We start from the raw sequence: 23,324 nt of genomic DNA, 5'->3' as shown, positions 1-23,324 counted from the left end.
AATTTGTGTTCTGTATACTTAAATCAATAAACACCAATATTGAAGACAGCCTTCTCTCCTTTATATTTGTTGAAGAAAAACATGATTTATTCCTCCCAGTTTTGATTATTATTGATTTGTTTGACCAAAATCACATTTCATCACAAAACTAATACTAATGAGATTTAGCAGGGGTAAATGGCACATTAACCATATATGCTATATGTTATGGTCTATATTGCTTGTAATTAAGATAAGGTCAACATCTGTGAAGTATTTTTACATAAATTGTTGTATTGTTTTAAGACCCCAATAATGGTATGGGTCCACCAGACCCGCGAGAAGGTCCCGAGTAACAGAAATATGTCCGCTGCACAAGGGTTAACTGGCAAACCCAGCTCACCACTGGAATAGCCATTCCATTCATGTCTCCTCTTGCCCTCTTCCTTCCCCTTCTATTAGATCATATGAGTTCAGTCGATTGGACACATGCTTTTGTGATACAGCACAGCACTGGGCCAGGCCCAGAAATGTTTGGAACAGTTTTTAGAATAACAATTACAAGCAGACAAGCCAGGTATTGGGCAGAAGTTAACACAGACACAGGTACAAGTAATGACTGGGCATGTTTGTTTTCAAGGTGAAAATCCTGCATAGTATGCCTTTATTTACTTTTTTACAGGGCCACAGGGGTTTTTGATAACCTTTTTAAAAGAACTGAAACCATTCAGTGTGACAAATATACAATACAGGGAATGAGGATGGGGCTAATACTTTTACAAGGCACTATATGGCTTTTTTTATCTGTTCAAAATGCAGTATCCCCAATTACATGTTATGTCTGAGGTATATGTTCACACAGTTGCTTTTCGCAGGGCAGGGGACTTTGGTAGGCTAGCGGCTGGTTCAGTTGCCGGTGCCCTTTTCTGCTTCCACTTGGGAAACCTGCAAGAGGAGATGATGGTGTCAGTTCTCAAACAATACATCTGCTGAGTGAATGTAAAGCAGGTTTTCGTGATTGTAAGGTCATTGCAATGCAAGTGACAGCAATTGTAACAAATCATGGATAATTACATTTATTACATTTGTTCTAATTTACTTAGTGTTTGTAAATACTGGGAAGTAAAATTAAAAATGAAATATGTTTGTTTTTTAATTAGTTTTACCAACGAACACCCGTGTGTCACATTCAGTACCCAATTGCATCGACTGTTAAAATCTCTTACTTCTCTTAACATGTAAAATAAATACATAAAATTACATTTGTTAATTATTACCAAAAGATATAAATTATGTAATAAATGGCCAAATTCTTTGATGGGCATAACAACCTGTTGGATCAACCTTTATCAAAGTGTACAACATACAAAGAGATTAAAATGAAGAAATTAGTTTTCAAAAAAGTGAAGAATGGGCTCCCCCTCTATAGCTGGGTTCCTCCAAATGTTCTTCTCATTTTCTCTCGTCACTGTTAGAGGGTTTTTACCTCGTGTACTTGCTACATTGGGGCTCTGGCAAGGCAACCCTTTTCCCTTTTGCCCTTCTGTTACTCTGTAAGGCGTCTGTGACATTCTGTAAACAGTGCTCTACAAATAACATTTAACTGAACATGACAGTCAATGTGATTATCTGTAGGGAGCAAACATTGCAGTCAATGTGATTATCTGTGGGCAGCATGTATGTATATCTTCAAATTTGCTACTGATTATTAAAAGCAGCATATATTTTCTGCACTGTAGTCCTCCAGTGTTTCTCTTTGTGCAGTTGCTAACAGGGTGGTTCAGTTTTTCATAGAAACTTTCCGGCACTGAAATGGAAATATTGCATTTTAAAGACGAAGCACACAGTGTATCATCTGGTCATGCTGACTGTACCTCGCTATCAATGCACCTAAACTGCAATGACCAGTCTGTGTTGTACAGGAAGGGCCGAAGGTCAAAGCGGTTGTCATCTGGGCTGTAGTTCTCAGCATGGTAGGCAGGGGTCACTGTTGTCATCTTGTGTCTGTTCACCGAGTACATCCGGAAGAAACGCTTCACTTTAGCTGCAATCTGAGACAGCCAAGAGGAAGAAAGATACACCATGTTAGCAATGCAGTAGTGGATCGTAATGTAGAAATTAATTACAAAAGCCTGTTAAGTGAGATGTTTGAATCTGCCAAAAGCCTCAAAAGACAGGAAATTAAATTGATCAGCCATAACGCTACATTTTACAGTAGTGCACTGTGAAGTGCATTGGCAATTGTATTTTGGATATTAATGTCAGAGGCAATATACTGACAGATTTCGCACTTATCTAAAGCATGCTTAATTTCTAACATGGCCAAGTGTCCTATTTTAACAAAGAAATGGCAATCTACATGGTTTGAGACATCAACTGTCACAGATTTCTAGGAGGGTCATGCTGATGGTGCAGTATAGCAGGGTGTGTCAGTGCTGATGGTGCAGTATAGCAGGGTGTGTCAGTGCTGATGGTGCAGTATAGCAGGGTGTGTCAGTGCTGATGGTGCACTATAGCAGGGTGTGTCAGTGACCTCTGAGGGGGACATGGCATCCCTCCACATGTGTAAGAGTTTGCAGAACATGTTGTACGGGCCACACATGGAGATCTTCCTCAGCCGACCAATCACAGACAGCTCTGAGTAAGTCATCCCCATATCAGCCTGGAGAGAAAGAGAGAAAGAGAGAAAGAAAGAGAGAGAGTCATGGGAAAAACCAGTTAAAAGAGAAAGAGCAGGCAAACATGCTCAGATTCCACAGATACAAATTAGCACTTGTCTTTCTGAATGTCACATTCTGAATAAGACTAGTATCACCCAGTTCAAGAGTGATAATAACTACAGCTAGTTTTATACTATGAACATATACAGACTGACTTCCCTTTCACTTATCTGGGCCAGATAATCCTTTTCTGTGAAACACTGAGACCCGCACACTTATAATGGTCCAAAAAAAGAGTTAACATTTCGGCCATACTAAGCCTTCATCTGAACAAGAAGAGGCGTTTGCTCTTCTCTCACAGGTCTCCAGCTGCTAAGATACAGACTCACATCAGCACAGCCCTTACCTCGTCTGTCTGGGACACCTTCCCATCACACAGTGGCTCCAGTTCAGCCGTAGGAGGGGCAGCCATCACACTGAATAACACAAAATCATCAGCACATATGTATGCGGCACAGACCTCTGTGGAAATACCTCTTTCTATAAGACAAGGACATCATGAAACATGAGCTTATGAAGCAAACTATTTACGCTAATATAAACTGCCCGCTATTCTCGTTAACATAAACTAAACACTGTTAACTATTCCTGGCTGCTAACATAAACTAAACCATGAACATTACATTACATTAATGGCATTTGGCGGACGCTCTTATCCAGAGTGATGTACAACAAAGTGCATACCCATACTATTTGAACACCAGAGCCAAACAAAACCAGCAAAGGTATCATCTGGGCGTAATAACACAAGTAAAGGCAACAGTTAAGGTTTACAGGGAAGTAGGGAGGGGCGGTGAAAGGTGCAGCTTGAAGAGGTGCGTCTTCAGTCTGCGCTTAAAGATGGCAAGAGATTCTGTTGTTTTGACATCCACGGGGAGTTTGTTCCACCTCCGTGGAGCCAAAACAGACAGTAATCGTGAGCAGGAGGTGGAAGTGCAGAGAAGGGGAGGCACCAGGTGGCCAATGAAGATGGCAGAAGTGTAGGGTCTGATGATCTTTTGGAGGTAAGCTGGGGCTGACTCCTTAACTGCTTGAAAAGCTAGCACCAATGTTTTGAATTTGATGTGAGCCAGTGGAGGTAGGGGGCTAGGGGGGTGACATGAGAGTGTTTGGGAACACACTGAACACTGAACACTGAACACTGAACACTACACCTGAACACTGAACACTAAACCTGAACACTAAACACTGAACACTAAACACTGAACACTAAACCTGAACACTAAACCTGAACACTAAACACTGAACACTGAACACTTTTCCTGGCTAACATAGACTAAACAATGAACTAAACACCACTAACTATTCCCTTCAACATAATCTAAACACCAGTAATCCCTTTAACATGATCTAAACACCAGTATTCCCTTTAACATAATCTAAACGCCACTATTCCCTTTAAATGCATACTGTGCAAGAGCTCTTTCCTTGCTTTTCCCTCCTTAAAAACACAAAAAAATGTCTATGTCCCCATTCTCAAGCCTGTCTTCACCCCCAAGATGATTCTGGCTAGCTTTTGGTAGCTTTGTAGCTAACACACTATTGCAGACTACTGTGTGATAGCATTGAGCTTAGAAAACCGCAGTCTAATATGATTCGTAAAGTATTGCGGTTAAGGTTAAATTAGTTGTTGCTTTCCTATTTAACTGACGTAACTTTGGTTTGTATTTAGTTAGCTATAGTTAGTAGCAATAGTGAGCAAGTTATTGCAATTGTGTCCCTTTCAAAAGTAGTTAATTCATACCAGTCAAGCAGTCACACACAAGTATCGCTCTACCAAAATGTCCGAGTGAGATTTCTGATGGCAAAAACTAAAAGGTTTTTGGGTTTAGCTCAGTAGGGTAGGAACAAGTGTGCAAAGCTTGTACAGACTTACCCAAGAAGAAGGGGTCTGAATACTATAATTAATTATAGAAATTTCAGTTTTAGATTTTAAACATTTCTAAAAACATGTTTTCATTTTGTTAGTGGAGATTGATGACGACTTTAAATAAAATCTACAACACAAATAAGTGTGCAAAAAGTGAAGCCGTTGTATATTATATATTTTTTCAAGGTGAAAATCCTCCACAGTATGCCTTTACTAGTATACTGCTACCTATCTCCACTAACACAAATCAAACACCACTAATTAATGCTGCTAACAAATCAAACACCACTAATTGTTCCTGCTGACAAATGAAATACTGTTAACGTCCCAGTCGTTCAGTCCATCACTTCAGCACAAAGAGTAGTTCATATAACCCAAAGTCTATGGATCTGACCTTTTCAGTGCAGTGAGCTGGAATCTATCCACACAGTACTGCAGGAAGCTCTGCAGGTCTGATTTGCTGATCCCACCGATAGGGTTGATATCAGCGCTGGAGCAGTCGTATTTGGTGAAGTATCCCATGAGGCTGAGACACAGTTGAAACACAAACACAGCTCAATCACAGGCTCAGTTCATCAGTTGATTTGGCTCTGCGCTCTCAATCTCAAATTTGTGGAGAAACGTCCCCACTTCTCTCTGCTCTGTCTCAATGTTTTCAGCAATTATGCAGCATAGAAAATGAATGGCGCTAGGTGCTGTGTTTGCATGAGGGAAACAATCCTAGCTACACTGTAGCTTTAGTTGGCTATTATTCAGCTTCAAAGATGTTTGCATTGGTAATATAGCCCACTGGCAGTGTGTGCTGCTCATTTTCCATGTTCTCTTACAGCCTTCAATCTGCCTTTGTACAGCTACATCACGGCCAAAGACTAAAGAAGCCCAAGCAAGTTCTGGGCAGCAGAAAATCACTGGCTTTGGGGTAATGGCCCCGGACCCCCTTACAAAAATTGGATGCTGTGTTCTTTCAAAGTGCTGTTACAGCTGTTACACGTTACAGTAGCTCAGTGCTCTGTACCAGAGTGCTGTTACAGTAACTCAGTGCTCTGTACCGGAGTGCCGTTACAGTAACTCACTGCTCTGTACCAGAGTGATGTTACAGTAACTCACTGCCCTGTACCAGAGTGCTGTTACAGTAACTCAGTGCTCTGTACCACAGTGATGTTACAGTAACTCACTGCTCTGTACCAGAGTGATGTTACAGTAACTCACTGCTCTGTACCAGAGTGATGTTACAGTAACTCAGTGCTCTGTACCAGAGTGATGTTACAGTAACTCACTGCCCTGTACCAGAGTGATGTTACAGTAACTCAGTGCTCTGTACCAGAGTGATGTTACAGTAACTCACTGCTCTGTACCAGAGTGATGTTACAGTAACTCAGTGCTCTGTACCAGAGTGATGTTATAGCTCTAACTGCTGTTCCATTCAGGTAGGTGCACCAGTCTCTCCATCTCTCACCTCTCATCCACATTGGCTGATCCCAGCACCAACAGGCCTCCAGGCTTCCCCCTGGCCCATAAACTGAGCTGGGCAAACAGGTACGCCAGAACCATCCTGATACGAGCCTGTGGGTTAGAGTACATACAACACATTACAGATTACAGTCCCCAACCCAGAATATACCACATCACACATTACAGTCCCCAACCCAGAATATACCACATCAACACATTACAGTCCCCAAACCTGAATATACCACATCACAAATTACAGTCCCCAACCCAGAATATACCACATCACACATTACAGTCCCCAACCCAGAATATTCCACATCAACACATTACAGTCCCCAACCCAGAATATACCACATCAACACATTACAGTCCCCAACCCAGAATATACCACATCAACACATTACAGTCCCCAACCCAGAATATACCACATCAACACATTAGTCCCCAAGCCAGAATATACCAAATCGACACATTACAGTCCCCAACCCAGAATATACCACATCAACACATTACAGTCCCCAACCCAGAATATACCACTAATATATCTGCACCTGCAGAGCCTAGGCTAGTGACAGACGCACATTTACAAATATACATATTCAAATTCTGCATCAAAATCTTTAAATGTTTTACTGGCATTCTGAGGACAGCACTGTTGAGCTGTTGAGCTGTTGTGCTGTTTGTGTGAAATGTGATTGTCAGCCCATATTTCCAGAAGAGCCCTCACCTCATCGTGCCCCTAGGTATGACCTCGACACGTGGCTGTCTATGACAAGTGTATCTGTTTTCACCCCACTCTGCATTTATAAAAGGCTTGGAGAGGCAGCTTTTAGCTATTATGGCCCAAAATTTGAAGAGCGTTCCTGAGGTCGTTCAGATCTAATTAAAATGGCATTTAAATAGAGTTTCTGTTATTCATGTCATGTTTACATATCAGACACTTATTTAACTGTTTGTAAAAATAGGAATAATTCAACAGATGTAATGAGGCCCTATATTAGTTGCACAGACCTGCACATTCTGTAGAGCCAGGTTCTCCCTGCTGCTTCCTCCATTGGCACGGAACTGCGGCCACTTCCCCGTTACCACGGAGAAGATTCCCAGAATTCCCTTGACAGCCATGTCAATGTTGAGGTTGATGTGAGTGCTGAATCAGTATTTCCACAAATGGAAAATGCATCAGTCTGCAGCTTCACACAGAGTAAAAAACTAATTTATTCCTAATTTAACTACAGGAAGAAATTAAGAGAATTACTATGCAGATAACCAATCCCTGAGGAGGAAGCTCTGGGTCAGAGACATGTGCGCTCACTCTGTCCTACACCCAACCTGGATGCACACCACTGATCTACACACCACCAGTCCCACACCCAACCTGGATGCACACCACTGATCTACACACCACCAGTCCCACACCCAACCTGGATGCACACCACTGATCTACACAGCACCAGCAGTCTCTCCCACACCGGCCCCTGTGGAGGGGAAAGGCTGTGTGTGGACCTGCCCATCTGGGCAGCCCCTGTGGAGGGGAAAGGCTGTGTGCGGACCTGCCGATCTGGGCAGCCAGATCCCGCGAGCAGGCGCAGGTTTCCTGGGAGGAGTTCTGGCTGGCCATGTAGCAGGTGGTGAAGAGGCGTCCGCACAGCTCCCTCGGGTCCTGGGGCGAGTAGGAGACGTCCGAGACCACCCGCTGCACATCTGACAGCACCTGGGCATCTGAACACAGAGCACTGTGAGCTGAGCACAGAGAGCACTGTGAGCTGAGCACAGAGAGCACTGTGAGCTGAACACAGAGCACTGTGAGCTGAGCACAGAGAGCACTGTGAGCTGAACACACAGAGCGCAGTGTGAGCTGAGCACAGAGAGCACTGTGAGCTGAACACAGAGAGCACTGTGAGCTGAGCACAGAGAGCACTGTGAGCTGAACACACAGAGAGCAGTGTGAGCTGAGCACAGAGAGCACTGTGAGCTGAACACACAGAGAGCAGTGTGAGCTGAACACACAGAGAGCACTGTGAGCTGAACACACAGAGAGCACTGTGAGCTGAACACACAGAGAGCAGTGTGAGCTGAACACAGAGCAGTGTGAGCTGAACACAGAGTGCATTGAGCTGAACACAGAGCGCAGTGTGAGCTGAACACAGAGAGCAGTGTGAGCTGAACACACAGAGAGCAGTGTGAGCTGAACACACAGAGAGCAGTGTGAGCTGAACATAGAGCGCAGTGTGAGCTGAACACAGAGAGCAGTGTGAGCTGAACACACAGAGAGAGCAGTGTGAGCTGAACACATAGAGAGCACTGTGAGCTGAACACAGAGAGCAGTGAGCTGAACACAGAGAGCAGTGAGCTGAACACAGAGCGCAGTGTGAGCTGAACACACAGAGAGAGCAGTGTGAGCTGAACACAGAGAGCAGTGTGAGCTGAACACACAGAGAGAGCAGTTTGAGCTGAACACAGAGAGCAGTGTGAGCTGAACACACAGAGAGAGCAGTGTGAGCTGAACACACAGAGAGAGCAGTGTGAGCTGAACACATAAGAGAGCACTGTGAGCTGAACACAGAGAGCAGTGAGCTGAACACAGAGCGCAGTGTGAGCTGAACACACAGAGAGAGCAGTGTGAGCTGAACACAGAGAGCAGTGTGAGCTGAACACACAGAGAGAGCAGTTTGAGCTGAACACAGAGAGCAGTGTGAGCTGAACACACAGAGAGAGCAGTGTGAGCTGAACACAGAGAGCAGTGTGAGCTGAACACACAGAGCAGTATGAGCTGAACACAGAGAGAGAGCAGCGTGAGCTGAACACACAGAGAGAGCAGTGTGAGCTGAATACACAGAGAGAGCAGTGTGAGCTGAACACAGTGTGCAGTGTGAGCTGAACACAGAGACGGCAGTGTGAGCTGAACAGCAGTATGCAGGGCTGTGTCTCAGATACTCACTGCCAGCTTGGACAGCCTCACAGATGAGATGACACATGGAGAACACTATGCAGGCAGTGGAGGAGCTGTCCACACCTCCACTCAGAGGCAGCAGGAAGCCAGCCTGGACCACCCCCCACCACACACACACACACACACACACACACACACACACACACACACACGTAAACACACGTAAACACATGCACGCGCACACACACACACACACACACACACATGCACGCACGCGCACGCGCACGCACACACACACACACACACACACACACACACACGTGAACACATACACACACGTGAACACATGCACGCACACACACACACACACACACACACACACACACGTAAACACAAGCGCACACACGTACATATACACGCAAGAGCACACATGCATGTACACACAGTAGAACAAAAAATTCATTATTCACAAAAAATAAAATTCATACATAATTTCCTGAACTGAATAAATGTGAGCAGCACACTCACCTGCCCACTCCTGCGCAGGTAGTCCCACAGCCAGCAGGCTGGACCCAGACTGGAGAGGAAACACAACAACTGGCTCAAAACATCACATCACATAATGACCAGCAAAACAGACCCTTCAGCCCAGCAACGTTTGCCTTTTCCTACCACTGAAGTGTACCTACTGCTTAGTCTGCACACTGTAGTGAAAGAGTACATTATGAGGGTATAGATTGAACACACTGTTGTGAAATGCAGTACATTATGAGGGTATAGACTGAACACACTGTTGTGAAATACAGTACATTATGAGGGTATAGATAATCGACTGTTCTGGGCAGGCCTGTAACTGAGCGTGTGACTGAACCCTGCTTTATGCTGTAAAATGAAACAATGACATGATACAGTATATCTGTTTCACAGATATGGCTATCTGAGAAACTTTGTGTAATTCACAAAGAAGGACAGTAGGAGGCGCAGTTTACCTGATCTCTTCCTCAGCAGTGTGAAAGCGCCATTCGATTGGCTCATGGGATGGGAGGTAGGTGTCCTCAGCATCGGACAGAGAAAAGTTCACTTTTAACCTGTGAACCGGCTTGCTTTCGTACTCCTGGATGAAGCCAGACAGAACTAAGTGTGAATATATAAACTTATAAACAGGTTCATTCACCATGACTATTCCCCACGTACTCTTATCATGTGAAATTAACATGCACACTTATTACATGTTTAACATGTTCACGTGTACCCCTTCATCAGTAAAGCATGATGGATGAATCTGATAGATGTTTTGGGGGAAATACGCTCACTGAGCACTTTACTATTATTTATGAGCGTGGAAATATTATTGGTGCTATTATTATTATGTATGACCGTGGAATCATTATTGGTGCCATAACTAGAATTATTACAGGGTGGTTTGAGTATCTCAAACTCTCCTGAGATTTTCACACACAACAGTCACTGGAGTTTACACAGAATGGTGCTGAAAACAAAAAACATCCAGTGAGCAGCAGTTCTGCAGGAAAAATCAGGAGGAATTGCATGAGCGAGAGAGGCACACAGCGGACGAGGTGTCCTGATGTCAGGGTGATGTGTGTGCTTACTGGGTAGCTACATAGGTGACCTGGAATCCAAACTAGCAAACTATGGAAAATAACATTTAGCTGATGTTAGCCTACATAAGATTATTTCTCAGAACCTAAAAAGCAAGCAAGCTAGCTCGTTTGTAACAGCAAACTCAATAGCTAGCAAATATTTCCACTTCAATTTGTTAACTTTTCTTCGAGAGAAGCATTCTAGAAGTACTTGAACAGAGGTGTTCAAATTAAAAGACTGCTATGTAATTTTAACTGAGATGTAGATGTTTTTACTGCAATCTCTACTGCTGAATGAATTGCTTGCTGTCTCCTAACTAGCATGGACTTGAAGTGTAAGGCGACTCAGGATAGCGGTTTGCTCTGCCACCTTGTTACAGCTGTCTGTATCTTCACACATACTGTGTAAGCTCTCTCGCGCATACTGTGTAAGCTATCTCGCGCAAGCGCATTTTAACAAGGGAAGTCAGTCACTTGACAAAATGGGTCTGGCAAAAATATTACAATTTGTTATTCCATTACGTTTTTTACACCGTAATTTATGGCTTTCTGTGATTTTCTTAAACTTTGCCATGACTTCTCGACTTCAGTCCATGACAATCACCCAGCCGTGGTGATGATTATATGATGGTAAGTGAATTACCATACAGCAGCAGGGCAGTCTGCATATGAAGACACTGCTTCAGGGTTGGTTCATGTCTTTACCATATGTGGGTGGCAGTAATACCCCCTGTAGCTGCGCACGTCTTCCAGGTCCAGCGTGGCCGTGACCACGTCCTGCAGAACAATGACAGCAACAGCATATTCATCTCAATTCATCACTCCTTCTGATAGCTAACAACTCATTCCATTAACATCTAACATCCGTTTGGCAGGGCCAGCCTTTGACACGCTTAACATCATGCTGGGATGGCCCTCAGTACAGACAGCCAGAGCATCATGCTGGGATGGCTCTCAGTACAGACAGCCAGAGCATCATGCTGGGATGGCCCTCAGCACAGACAGCCAGAGCATCATGCTGGGATGGCTCTCAGCACAGACAGCCAGAGCATCATGCTGGGATGGCTCTCAGCACAGACAGCCAGAGCATCATGCTGGGATGGCCCTCAGCACAGACAGCCAGAGCATCATGCTGGGATGGCCCTCAGTACAGACAGCCAGAGCATCATGCTGGGATGGCTCTCAGTACAGACAGCCAGAGCATCATGCTGGGATGGCCCTCAGCACAGACAGCCAGAGCATCATGCTGGGATGGCTCTCAGTACAGACAGCCAGAGCATCATGCTGGGATGGCCCTCAGCACAGACAGCCAGAGCATCATGCTGGGATGGCTCTCAGTACAGACAGCCAGAGCATCATGCTGGGATGGCCCTCAGCACAGACAGCCAGAGCATCATGCTGGGATGGCCCTCAGTACAGACAGCCAGAGCATCATGCTGGGATGGCTCTCAGTACAGACAGCCAGAGCATCATGCTGGGATGGCCCTCAGTACAGACAGCCAGAGCATCATGCTGGGATGGCCCTCAGCACAGACAGCCAGAGCATCATGCTGGGATGGCCCTCAGCACAGACAGCCAGAGTATCATGCTGGGATGGCCCTCAGCACAGACAGCCAGAGCATCATGCTGGGATGGCCCTCAGCACAGACAGCCAGAGCATCATGCTGGGATGGCTCTCAGCACAGACAGCCAGAGCATCATGCTGGGATGGCTCTCAGCACAGACAGCCAGAGCATCATGCTGGGATGGCCCTCAGTACAGACAGCCAGAGCATCATGCTGGGATGGCTCTCAGCACAGACAGCCAGAGCATCATGCTGGGATGGCCCTCAGCACAGACAGCCAGAGCATCATGCTGGGATGGCCCTCAGCACAGACAGCCAGAGCATCATGCTGGGATGGCCCTCAGTACAGACAGCCAGAGCATCATGCTGGGATGGCCCTCAGCACAGACAGCCAGAGCATCATGCTGGGATGGCTCTCAGCACAGACAGCCAGAGCATCATGCTGGGATGGCCCTCAGTACAGACAGCCAGAGCATCATGCTGGGATGGCCCTCAGCACAGACAGCCAGAGCATCATGCTGGGATGGCCCTCAGCACAGACAGCCAGAGCATCATGCTGGGATGGCTCTCAGTACAGACAGCCAGAGCATCATGCTGGGATGGCCCTCAGTACAGACAGCCAGAGCATCATGCTGGGATGGCCCTCAGCACAGACAGCCAGAGCATCATGCTGGGATGGCCCTCAGCACAGACAACCAGAGCATCATGCTGGGATGGCCCTCAGCACAGACAGCCAGAGCATCATGCTGGGATGGCTCTCAGCACAGACAGCCAGAGCATCATGCTGGGATGGCCCTCAGCACAGACAGCCAGAGCATCATGCTGGGATGGCCCTCAGCACAGACAGCCAGAGCATCATGCTGGGATGGCTCTCAGTACAGACAGCCAGAGCATCATGCTGGGATGGCCCTCAGCACAGACAGCCAGAGCATCATGCTGGGATGGCCCTCAGCACAGACAGCCAGAGCATCATGCTGGGATGGCTCTCAGCACAGACAGCCAGAGCATCATGCTGGGATGGCCCTCAGCACAGACAGCCAGAGCATCATGCTGGGATGGCTCTCAGCACAGACAGCCAGAGCATCATGCTGGGATGGCCCTCAGCACAGACAGCCAGAGCATCATGCTGGGATGGCTCTCAGCACAGACAGCAAGAGCATCATGCTGGGATGGCTCTCAGCACAGACAGCCAGAGCATCATGCTGGGATGGCTCTCAGCACAGACAGCCAGAGCATCATGCTGGGATGGCTCTCAGCACAGACAGCCAGAGCATCATGCTGGGATGGCCCTCAGCACAGACAGCCAGAGCATCATGCTGGGATGGCTCTCAGCACAGACAGCCAGAGCATCATGCTGGGATGGCTCTCAGCACAGACAGCCAGAGCATCATGCTGGGATGGCTCTCAGCACAGACAGCCAGAGCATCATGCTGGGATGGCCCTCAGCACAGACAGCCAGAGCATCATGCTGGGATGGCCCTCAGCACAGACAGCCAGAGGGCCACATCACAGGAGGCAGGCCAGCTTGGGAAATACGGAAATACTGTAAAGGTTTCAGTTTCAGTGGATTTGGTGGTCACTGGTGGTCAAAACCCTGAGTTACGAGTAAAAAAGTGAAACTCAAGTATAGATATGGTTGTTTTACTGTGGATCTGTTTCATCAGATGATACTCACCTTTGAAATGTTAAAAAGGGCATTTTCCCTAACAATCTAAAGTAGATACCTTCAGGCATTTGTTTTTAACCACAACTGAGAAAAGGAGGCAGTTAGCGGACGTCTTGATTGGTGCAATGTTAACCAATTAAACATATTTTACCTCAAGTAATTGGAAATGCATTAAGTCTCAGCTATCCATCCATCCATCCATCCATCCCTTATCCAAACCCGCTTATCCTTAACAGGGTCACAGGGGGGCTGGAGCCTATCCCAGCATACATTGGGCGAAAGGCAGGAATACACCCTGGACAGGTCGCCAATCCATCGCAGGGCACACACACCATTCACTCACACACTCATACCTATGGACAATTTAGACTCTCCAATCAGCCTAACCTGCATGTCTTTGGGCTGTGGGAGGAAACCGAAGTACCCGGAGGAAACCCACGCAAAACACGGGGAGAACATGCAAACTCCACACAGAGAGGCCCCGGCCGACCGGGATTCAAACCCAGGACCTCCTTGCTGTGAGGCAGCAGTGCTACCCACTGCACCATCCGTGCCACCCTATGTCTCAGCTATCACAGCCTAAATAGCTATATATACATATACAACAGCAGTGTAAAAAGCAGACTTTAGGCGCGTGCTATTCTGCAGTCCACATCATCCCTGAGTGTGTGGCATCGCATTGTCACACATGATGACACATCAATAGAAAATAACAAATTGAGCAGCAATTTGAGAATGCAAATATAATGAATATATACTGAAGAGAAGGTGAAGATTGCACATCGACTCAATGCTGAGCCCAAATCACGTACAGTCCCCTCCAAAAGTATTGAAACGGCAAGTTGTTTAACACATCTAGGTGTAAATACCAGGAAATAAAAGCTGAAATTCTGAACTCTTGTGTTAATCTTTTATCTCAACCACGAATGCATTCAGTGTATTGCAAAAACAAAGGAATTGGCCTTGCTGTTCCAATACATTTGGAGGGGACTGTATATGTGCTTCACCTGTGATGTGATTATGTATATGATATCAACAGACTCTGCATCACCTGTGCTGTGATTATGTACGTTATATCAGACCCTGTGCACCAGGGAGAAAATATGCGCTGATGAAGGCCGTTAGTGTTAGGGTTCAGCTGCTTTTAATGTATGCCAAAATAAAGTGTAAATATAAGTATTCTGATTTTTGTTCTACTTACAGTATGTGCTACCTTTTGAGTGCCAGTGTGAATGTACAGGTATAAATAGTAGATACTGCTACAGAAATGCCAGTGTGAAAAGGCATCACATATGGCATTTTTTAATCTGAAAAAATGAAGGATTACAGCTTGAATGATGCTCTTGTATAAAGTGCTGTTCTGTGTCCTGCTACATCCACTGTGCTCACAGATTTACAGACACCAGTCAAAATAAGAGGCGGTATCCTGTTCCTACCACATCGTCCAGGGAGAACTGTGTTCCCTGGGCAGTGATGTTCCCATTCACAGCAATCATGGCGCAGCCATCGTAATACAGACGGTCTCCATCACACCCCTTCTGATTGGCCAGCATGTAGACCCCCCCGCTCTGTAGGACACAGGACCCACCCATAGTCAGAGCAGAGAACTTGTAATGTCTTTTTTTCCAATTTGGTAGCTAATTGTTCCCTATCTATTCCAATTATCACTGTTAGGATACACGGTAAACAAACCCGTCCATCGGTGGCCCGGATGGACCTAGCGATCCTGAGAATGTCACACTGTTTGTTGTGCTGTGGGACTGTTGCTGTCGGTTGTGCTGTGGGACTGTTTCTGTTTGTTGTGCTGTGGGACTGTTGCTGTTTGTTGTGCTGTGGGACTGTTGCTGTTGGTTGTGCTGTGGGACTGTTGCTGTTTGTTGTGCTGTGGGACTGTTGCTGTTTGTTGTGCTGTGGGACTGTTGCTGTTTGTTGTGCTGTGGGACTGTTGCTGTTGGTTGTGCTGTGGGACTGTTGCCGTTTGTTGTGCTGTGGGACTGTTGCTGTTTGTTGTGCTGTGGGACTGTTGCTGTTTGTTGTGCTGTGGGACTGTTGCTGTTGGTTGTGCTGTGGGACTGTTGCTGTTGGTTGTGCTGTGGGACTGTTGCTGTTTGTTGTGCTGTGGGACTGTTGCTGTTTGTTGTGCTGTGGGACTGTTGCTGTTTGTTGTGCTGTGGGACTGTTGCTGTTGGTTGTGCTGCGGGACTGTTGCCATGTGGTCCTGACAGAGTGTGTGTGTGTGTGTGTGTGTGTGTGTGTGTGTGTGTGTGTGTGTGTGTGTGTAAGTGTGTATGAGCTCGAGTGTGTGACTGTGTGAGTGTGTGCGCGTGTGTGAGCTGGAGACAGACCTTGCTTGTGGCAGATGTAATCAGGTTCACCCGTTGGTCAGCCTTGCGGAGCTCATGGTGGCTGGCAGAGGCGTTGGTGAAGATCTCCACACCGTCCAGGCCCATATCTATATGAGGACTGTACAACACACACCACACACCCATATCCACATGAGGACTGTACACCACACACCCATATCCACATGAGAACTGTACAACATACACCCATATCCACATGAGAACTGTACAACACACACCCATATCTACATGAGAACTGTACAACACACACCCATATCTACATGAGAACTGTACAACACACACCCATATCCACATGAGAACTGTACAACACACACCCATATCCACATGAGGACTGTACAATACACACCCATATCCACATGAGAACTGTACAACACGCACCCATATCCACATGAGAACTGTACAACACACACCACACACCCATATCCACATGAGAACTGTACAACACACACTACACACCCATATCCACATGAGAACTGTACAACACACACCCATATCCACATGAGAATTGTACAACGCACACCCATATCCACATGAGAACTGTACAACACACACCACACACCCATATCCACATGAGGACTGTACAATACACACCCATATCTACATGAGAACTGTACAACACACACCACACACCCATATCCACATGAGAACTGTACAACACACACCCATATCCACATGATAACTGTACACCACACACCCATATCCACATGAGAACTGTACAACACACACCCATATCCACATGAGAACTGTACAACGCACACCCATATCCACATGAGAACTGTACAACACACACCACACACCCATATCCACATGAGGACTGTACAATACACACCCATATCCACATGAGAACCGTACAACACACACCCATATCCACATGAGGACTGTACAATACACACCCATATCCACATGAGGACTGTACAACACACACTACACACCCATATCCACATGTGAACTGTACAACACACACTACACACCCATATCCACATGAGGACTATACAACACACACGCTAATCTACATGAAGACTGTACAACACACACCCAAATCCACATGAGGACTGTACAACACACACCACATGCACTCATATTCACATGAAGTCTGTACAACACACATCACACACAACTGACTGTGTATTACAAAACACACACACACTCATATACACATACACACACACACATAATCTAGTCACAAAAAGTTTACCTTCTGGGACTCCACAGCTCAGCACAAATCTCACTGCCAATACAGGTATCTTTGGTAGCAAGGACCCCATCCCCGAATGGCACGGATTCCTTGGGTTAAAAACAAGTGCATACAGGAGAAGCCTTATGACTGCACATCAATCACAATCTGCGAGACGACATAAGATCCAAAGGGTCAGTGATAACAATAATATGGTTCTTTTCAGCTTGGTTAAAGTCAAGGTTTTAAAACAAGGCTTAAATTAGTTTCTCATTCGCAACTTCTTATTCGTAATTTACAGTCCACCTTAAATTGTTGTATTGTTACTGTACTCCAGAAAACAATTCACAGTTATTTCACATTTTTTTATGCAAATCACAATATTGGCATGACAAAGTCACGGCCCTTTAAACTTGTATCACAGTAATGGCTTTGGGTCTTTCCTTTCAGGAAACCCCGGGCAGGGTTGATTAAACCTGACCGGTACTACCTGCCAAAAATTGAAAGATTATACAAATTGAATCACCACCTAGCCAATGAGAATAGAGTATTCAACCAGACCCTGGTATAACTGCAGTGAAAGACTGCATGAGGCATTCTCATCCTTTCTGGATCTGAGTGCCAGAAAGACTGACACATTAGGAGGTCAAATCATGCTAGTACATATATTTTGGAAATTCTTAAAATAAAAATCATCCACCTGCATTCCACCTTCCCGAGTGTAACATCATGGCCATACCTGTTCTGTTACAACCTGCAACCTTCTTGGCAGAAAGTACTCCTCCACATGCCTAAGGATAAGGAAAAACAATTTTAAAAATACGTTTTTAATTCCCTATGCTGTACTGATATGTCCAACACAATAATTATGTTAACTATTAATTATATAACTAGGTACCAGTCTCTAACCTGGTCTCAGGTACCAGTCTCTAACCTGGTCTCAGGTACCAGTCTCTAACCTGGTCTCAGGTACCAGTCTCTAACCTGGTCTCAGGTACCAGCCTCTAACCTTGTCTCAGGTACCAGTCTCTAACCTGGTCTCAGGTACCAGTCTCTAACCTGGTCTCAGGTACCAGTCACTAACCTGGTCTCAGGTACCAGTCACTAACCTGGTCTCAGGTACCAGTCACTAACCTTGGCTTAGTCCAGGGGGAAAACCATCGGAGCTCTCTGTAGTTTCCATTGTTTGCCATAGCCATTTTAGGGCGAATCAACAGTATTTTCCTGAAAGAAATTGGGTTGAGATTTCATTGATTTAATTTCAGCATGAAGCACAGAAATCCCTTTTCTCTCCATACTGCATCTCACCACATTCAGCACTGCGAAAAGCTCTCCAGAGGAGCTGCTTCTGCTCAACAACCTGACAGGTTATTCCACACAATAACTGTCACTGGAACAGAAAACAATCTTTTATATTTACTTCATTAATCCATACAAATATAACAAAAACAGAATCAATTACCCTTCATTGTTCTTTTGCTGGACCTAGAGTTGAAGCTTTTTAAATTATTTATTTTTAGCATATACAGTACATGGGGTTAGTTGCCCTTATTTGTAGGTTTTCCAAACAGTTCTATATCCTTCTTATAATGTGATAACCAGGGGTCGGCACAGAACCGCGTCATATCAAACCAATACAAAAGCTTAGCGTTAAGGTCTTAGCATTAGAATGTTTCCACACATCATTACTCTTAAAGCTGAACGCTGGTTAATGCTGCTTTACTGACACCCACTTGTTGAGGAAAATGACTCTGCAGTTGTAGCGGACGTTGCGGTGCATCACAGGCCTGTGGAGGAGTCAGAATGAGACGTTCATCAGCTCGGCAGGTCTGCTGTGACTCTAGCCATTCTTCTGTGACTCCACAGTCAGTCTGCTGTGACTCTACAGTCATTCTGCTGTGACTCCACAGTCATTCTGCTGTGACTCCAGACACACTTCAGCTGAAAATAACTATTAGTTTTATTTAACCTTTCATACACAATGCAGCTCAAAATGCTGAAGTGGAATAATATAAGACAGGGAATAGCAGAACAATCATAGTCCATTATACAAGTTTAAAAAAAAGAAAGGTAAAAGGTGAGCTGTCACTCACATGCCAACATCGCAGATTATATCCTGAGTGACCGGTGACTCCAGCAGATCTCTGAGGACCTGGAAGCAGTGTAGCTGAGTGTCCGACTCCAAGAAGTGATCGGCACATCCATAGCCACTGACCATGACAGACACAGACACTTCAACATGCATCCACAGCTACTGACCAACAGAGATACAGACGCTTCAACACTAAAGTTAAATAAAGTATGCCAGACTTAATATAAAATCCAACCACTAACAAATTAACAGACTAACTAACAAACAGAAAGGGTTGGGCAGTACCCAGATTCTCAGACCATTATAACATTGAAAAATACTGCAATGTCAAGGTGTACTGATTTACATTTTGACACATTAACAGGTTTGTTAGCAGGTTGCAATAGCTATCGGTTATGGTTAAACGTTTACAAAATGGGATGGTAAACATTTACAAAACCTGACAATTTGTCAGATCCCTAACGTTTACAGAACCTGAGGATTTGTCACATCCCAAACGTTTACAGAACCTGAGGATTTGTCACATCCCTAACGTTTACAGAACCTGAGGATTTTTCACATCGCTAAATTGTCCACTGTATCGTTCCTGTCCGGGCTTGTCCTGGCATGATACTAAAAGTGACTAAATTTAGCCTTTCTGTATATTTCTTTAGCTTTGGGAAGAAGATTCTGGGCACTGCATATCTTGCTGAGATTCAATGTAAGGGCCTAACATTGTGGGGGACAGAGAAGGTTCTCTTAGATATTCGGGGGGGGGGGGGGGGGGGGGGGGTCACATTCCCGTATGAATGTTGTTCCTCCAGGACCCAGTGTGGGAACCAGACAAACCTGAACTGCCTCTGCAATTCTCTCAATTTTCCCAATTTTCCCTTGGTCTCACTTCACTGACTTCTACATTGTAGCAGCTTTCTGGAAATCCATTATTATGTTGCTAACTAAAGAAACCAGAAAACTACTTTATCAATACTTGCCTGTTCATAATAGTATTGAACTGGATTATTAACAGAAGCAATGAGTGAACTCATAGTAGCTATCAACGCACGCACAAGGGAGCGGAGAGGAGTGCACTGATCTGCGTGAACAATGCGCTGCCATATGAGAGGACTTTTGAGTGATAAAAAAATGTTGACAATATATGGGTGCCAAATAGGACATTTTGGAAATAAAGCATGCTTTATTAAATTGCTAAATAAGTATATTGCCTCTAAGTACTTTAATATGCAAAATTGCCAATACGCGTGACAGTATAGCCTACTACTGCGGCCGAGCAGGAGTCAACAACTCACCATATTTCCAGTTCAGGGCCCAGTCTATACTTCGATCCTTTTGACTTCGCTATCTCAATGCCTGGGTAAGCAGACAGGGGTCGTTTGGAATAAAAATTCGGGATAAAAATTAGATGCAACCACCACAATGACATTGCACACTGTAACGTTACACCAATTTAAACAACCCCGGTCTAGTGTACATTACGGAAGACGACTGCTCAACATTCTCGCAGCATAATACTTTCGGACACTTACTTTTAAGTATTCTTGCACAATTCCCGTCAAAATCTAAAGACCACTGATTCAGAGAGCAAGTGCTCAGTGTTACCTTTCTTCCCATTTTAATTACTTTTGCATAAAACACTAAAAAGTAAGAAATATCGTGACTGCTACTTGTGAATACCGTCAGGTGTAAGGCAAACGAGTTTTGTGTTATCCTGGCTCCTCCTGAATGAACTTCCTGACGAACATTTAAAGAAACAGTAACCTCCTTCACGACGCGCGTGAAACGCGTAGCTGATAGTCTTGTCTACTGTTGTAGGAGCTGTGGAACATGACCTGGCACGAGCCTCTGATAACAGAAAGTCAAACGTTAATTTCAGAGCCCAGCTCCAGCGTTGTGCAGCGGGTGAACAGGTGAGACCAGGAGGAGGGTAGTTTGACCAAATTTGGTTCAAAGGACCTTATAAAGTCTTGGAAATGTGTTAACTTAAAGTATGAGATTTCATTCTTTATTTCTAAATAGAATCAAAATGACAGCTAACAGCAAAACCAGATTTTGGCCGGAGTAGTAATCACCAGGACTTACAGGGAGCGACTTTAACAAATAAACGACAAAACCAACACCATACCCCAGCAGAAAAAACAAAGGAACATTCATGCATTTTATTCATTAAAATCTCAGTGACATCACAGCCTTACAACAGAGGTGTATCTGTTCTTGTTAATGCTGTTACAGAACTAAGCAGTGCATCTCTGGTTAGGCTTAAACCCATGGTGGGTTTAAAAAAACAAACGTTTTTTAAAAACCTTTTCAGTGAAAACAGAAAGGAAAAAGACAAAGGAAAGTCTTTCTGCTACAAACACACGATTTTCGTTTGATTCATGCCATTGTACACCTAGCCCTCAGTAGTGAGCCCATGGCTGGCCCACATGTCCTGATCTGGAATCCACACTGGTGTACAGATGGGGCTGAGGCATTTCAGCTAGATCAACAGGAACACTCTGTCTGCAGAACTGCTGCTCACTGGATTTTTTCCCCCCACCATTCTGTGCAAACACTAGAGACTAGTGTATGTGAAAATCCCAGGAGATCAGCAGTTTCTGAGAACCACCCTGTCTGTCACCAATAATCATTCCATGGTTAAAGTCACTTAGATCACATTTCCCCCCATTCTGATGGTTGATCTACATTACATTATTGGCATTTGGCAGACGCTCTTATGCACACATGCTCATGATTGTATGCTTTGCACTGCTGCCACACAATTGGCTGATCAGATAACACATGAATAAGTCGGTGTAATAAAGTAAAGATGTTCCTCATAAAGTGCTCGGTGAGAATAAGACATCTGGAATCAATGAGGAAGAGAATCAAGAACCAGATGCTGGTTTTCAAATTACTTCAGACTCACAACTAACAAATTAAATGATACAAATATTGAATGACTAATGCGCATATGCGCAAGCGTTATTGCATAGATTTTCTCTGGTTAATTTCTAATCACCCAAAGAAACAAATTTCAGCTCGAAAAATATATGTGTAATTGATCTATTTTGGTCACAAATAATTCAGAAGTAAAGAGATACTATCAGTTTTTGTGAAATCCAAATAAAAACAGAAGAATGCACTGTTAATGTACATTGCTCCCTCCCATCAGTGTTATGCAGGCAGCATGGTGCCACAGGGCGCTCATGAGCCCATACCAGATCAGTGTTGTGTGTTTAATATGAGATCAGCATTGTGTGTTTAATATGAGATCAGTGTTATGTGTGTTTAATATGAGATCAGCGTTGTGTGTTTAATATATGATCAGCGTTATGTGTTTAATATGAGATCAATGTTGGGTGTTTAATATGAGATCAGCGTTGTGTGTTTAATATGAGATCAGTGTTGTGTGTTTAATATGAGATCAGTGTTGTGTGTGTAATATGAGATCAGTGTTGTGAATGTTTAATATGAGATCAGCGTTGTGTGTTTAATATGAGATCAGCGTTGTGTGTTTAATATGAGATCAGCGTTGTGTGTTTAATATGAGATCAGCTTTGTGTGTTTAATATGAGATCAGCGTTGTGTGTTAAATATGAGATCAGCGTTGTGTGTTTAATATGAGATCAGCGTTGTGTGTTTAATATGAGATCAGCGTTGTGTGTGTTTAATATGAGATCAGCGTTGTGTGTTTAATATGAGATCAGTGTTGTGTGTTTAATATGAGATCAGTGTTGTGTGTTTAATATGAGATCAGTGTTATGTGTGTTTAATATGAGATCAGCGTTGTGTGTTTAATATATGATCAGCGTTATGTGTTTAATATGAGATCAATGTTGGGTGTTTAATATGAGATCAGCGTTGTGTGTTTAATATGAGATCAGTGTTGTGTGTTTAATATGAGATCAGTGTTGTGTGTTTAATATGAGATCAGTGTTGTGAATGTTTAATATGAGATCAGCGTTGTGTTTAATATG

The 23,324-nt window shown here is 44.5% G+C and overlaps 1 protein-coding gene across 1 annotated transcript; it reads right to left on the bottom strand.

Moving 5' to 3' along the window:
- Window positions 1–160: 160 nt before the first annotated feature.
- nadsyn1 (NAD synthetase 1) lies at window positions 161–21,075 on the bottom strand. The gene is made up of 21 exons (XM_061228052.1): window positions 20,895–21,075; window positions 20,658–20,718; window positions 19,373–19,489; window positions 19,013–19,066; window positions 18,414–18,503; window positions 18,019–18,070; window positions 17,301–17,389; window positions 16,088–16,205; window positions 15,179–15,310; window positions 11,218–11,289; window positions 9,901–10,025; window positions 9,440–9,488; window positions 8,960–9,062; window positions 7,572–7,740; window positions 7,033–7,168; window positions 6,026–6,132; window positions 4,964–5,095; window positions 3,046–3,115; window positions 2,513–2,641; window positions 1,854–2,030; window positions 161–924 (listed from the first exon to the last, which is right to left on the bottom strand). The coding sequence occupies exons 1-21, from the start codon at window positions 20,977–20,979 to the stop codon at window positions 886–888; spliced, it is 2,106 nt and encodes a 701-aa protein (XP_061084036.1). The 5' UTR covers window positions 20,980–21,075; the 3' UTR covers window positions 161–885.
- Between the last annotated feature and the right edge of the window lie 2,249 nt (window positions 21,076–23,324).

This window comes from Conger conger, chromosome 18 (genome assembly GCF_963514075.1).
Source record: "Conger conger chromosome 18, fConCon1.1, whole genome shotgun sequence".
NCBI classification, from domain to species: Eukaryota; Metazoa; Chordata; class Actinopteri; order Anguilliformes; family Congridae; genus Conger; species Conger conger.
Note: the sequence above shows the minus strand (reverse complement) of the source record. Positions and strands in the feature narration are given on the sequence as shown.

What these genes read in the sequence shown, in the direction of transcription:
- nadsyn1 (XM_061228052.1), bottom strand. Translation starts at nt 20,979, where the DNA reads ATGGGAAGAAAGGTAACACTGAGCACTTGCTCTCTGAATCAGTGGTCT. An exon ending in ATTACTGCCACCCACATATG is followed by an intron (nt 10,026 to 11,217) that starts GTAAAGACATGA and finishes GGCTTCATCCAG; the next exon opens with GAGTACGAAAGCAAGCCGGT. An exon ending in TGAGGCTGTCCAAGCTGGCA is followed by an intron (nt 7,741 to 8,959) that starts GTGAGTATCTGA and finishes CTCTGTGTTCAG; the next exon opens with ATGCCCAGGTGCTGTCAGAT.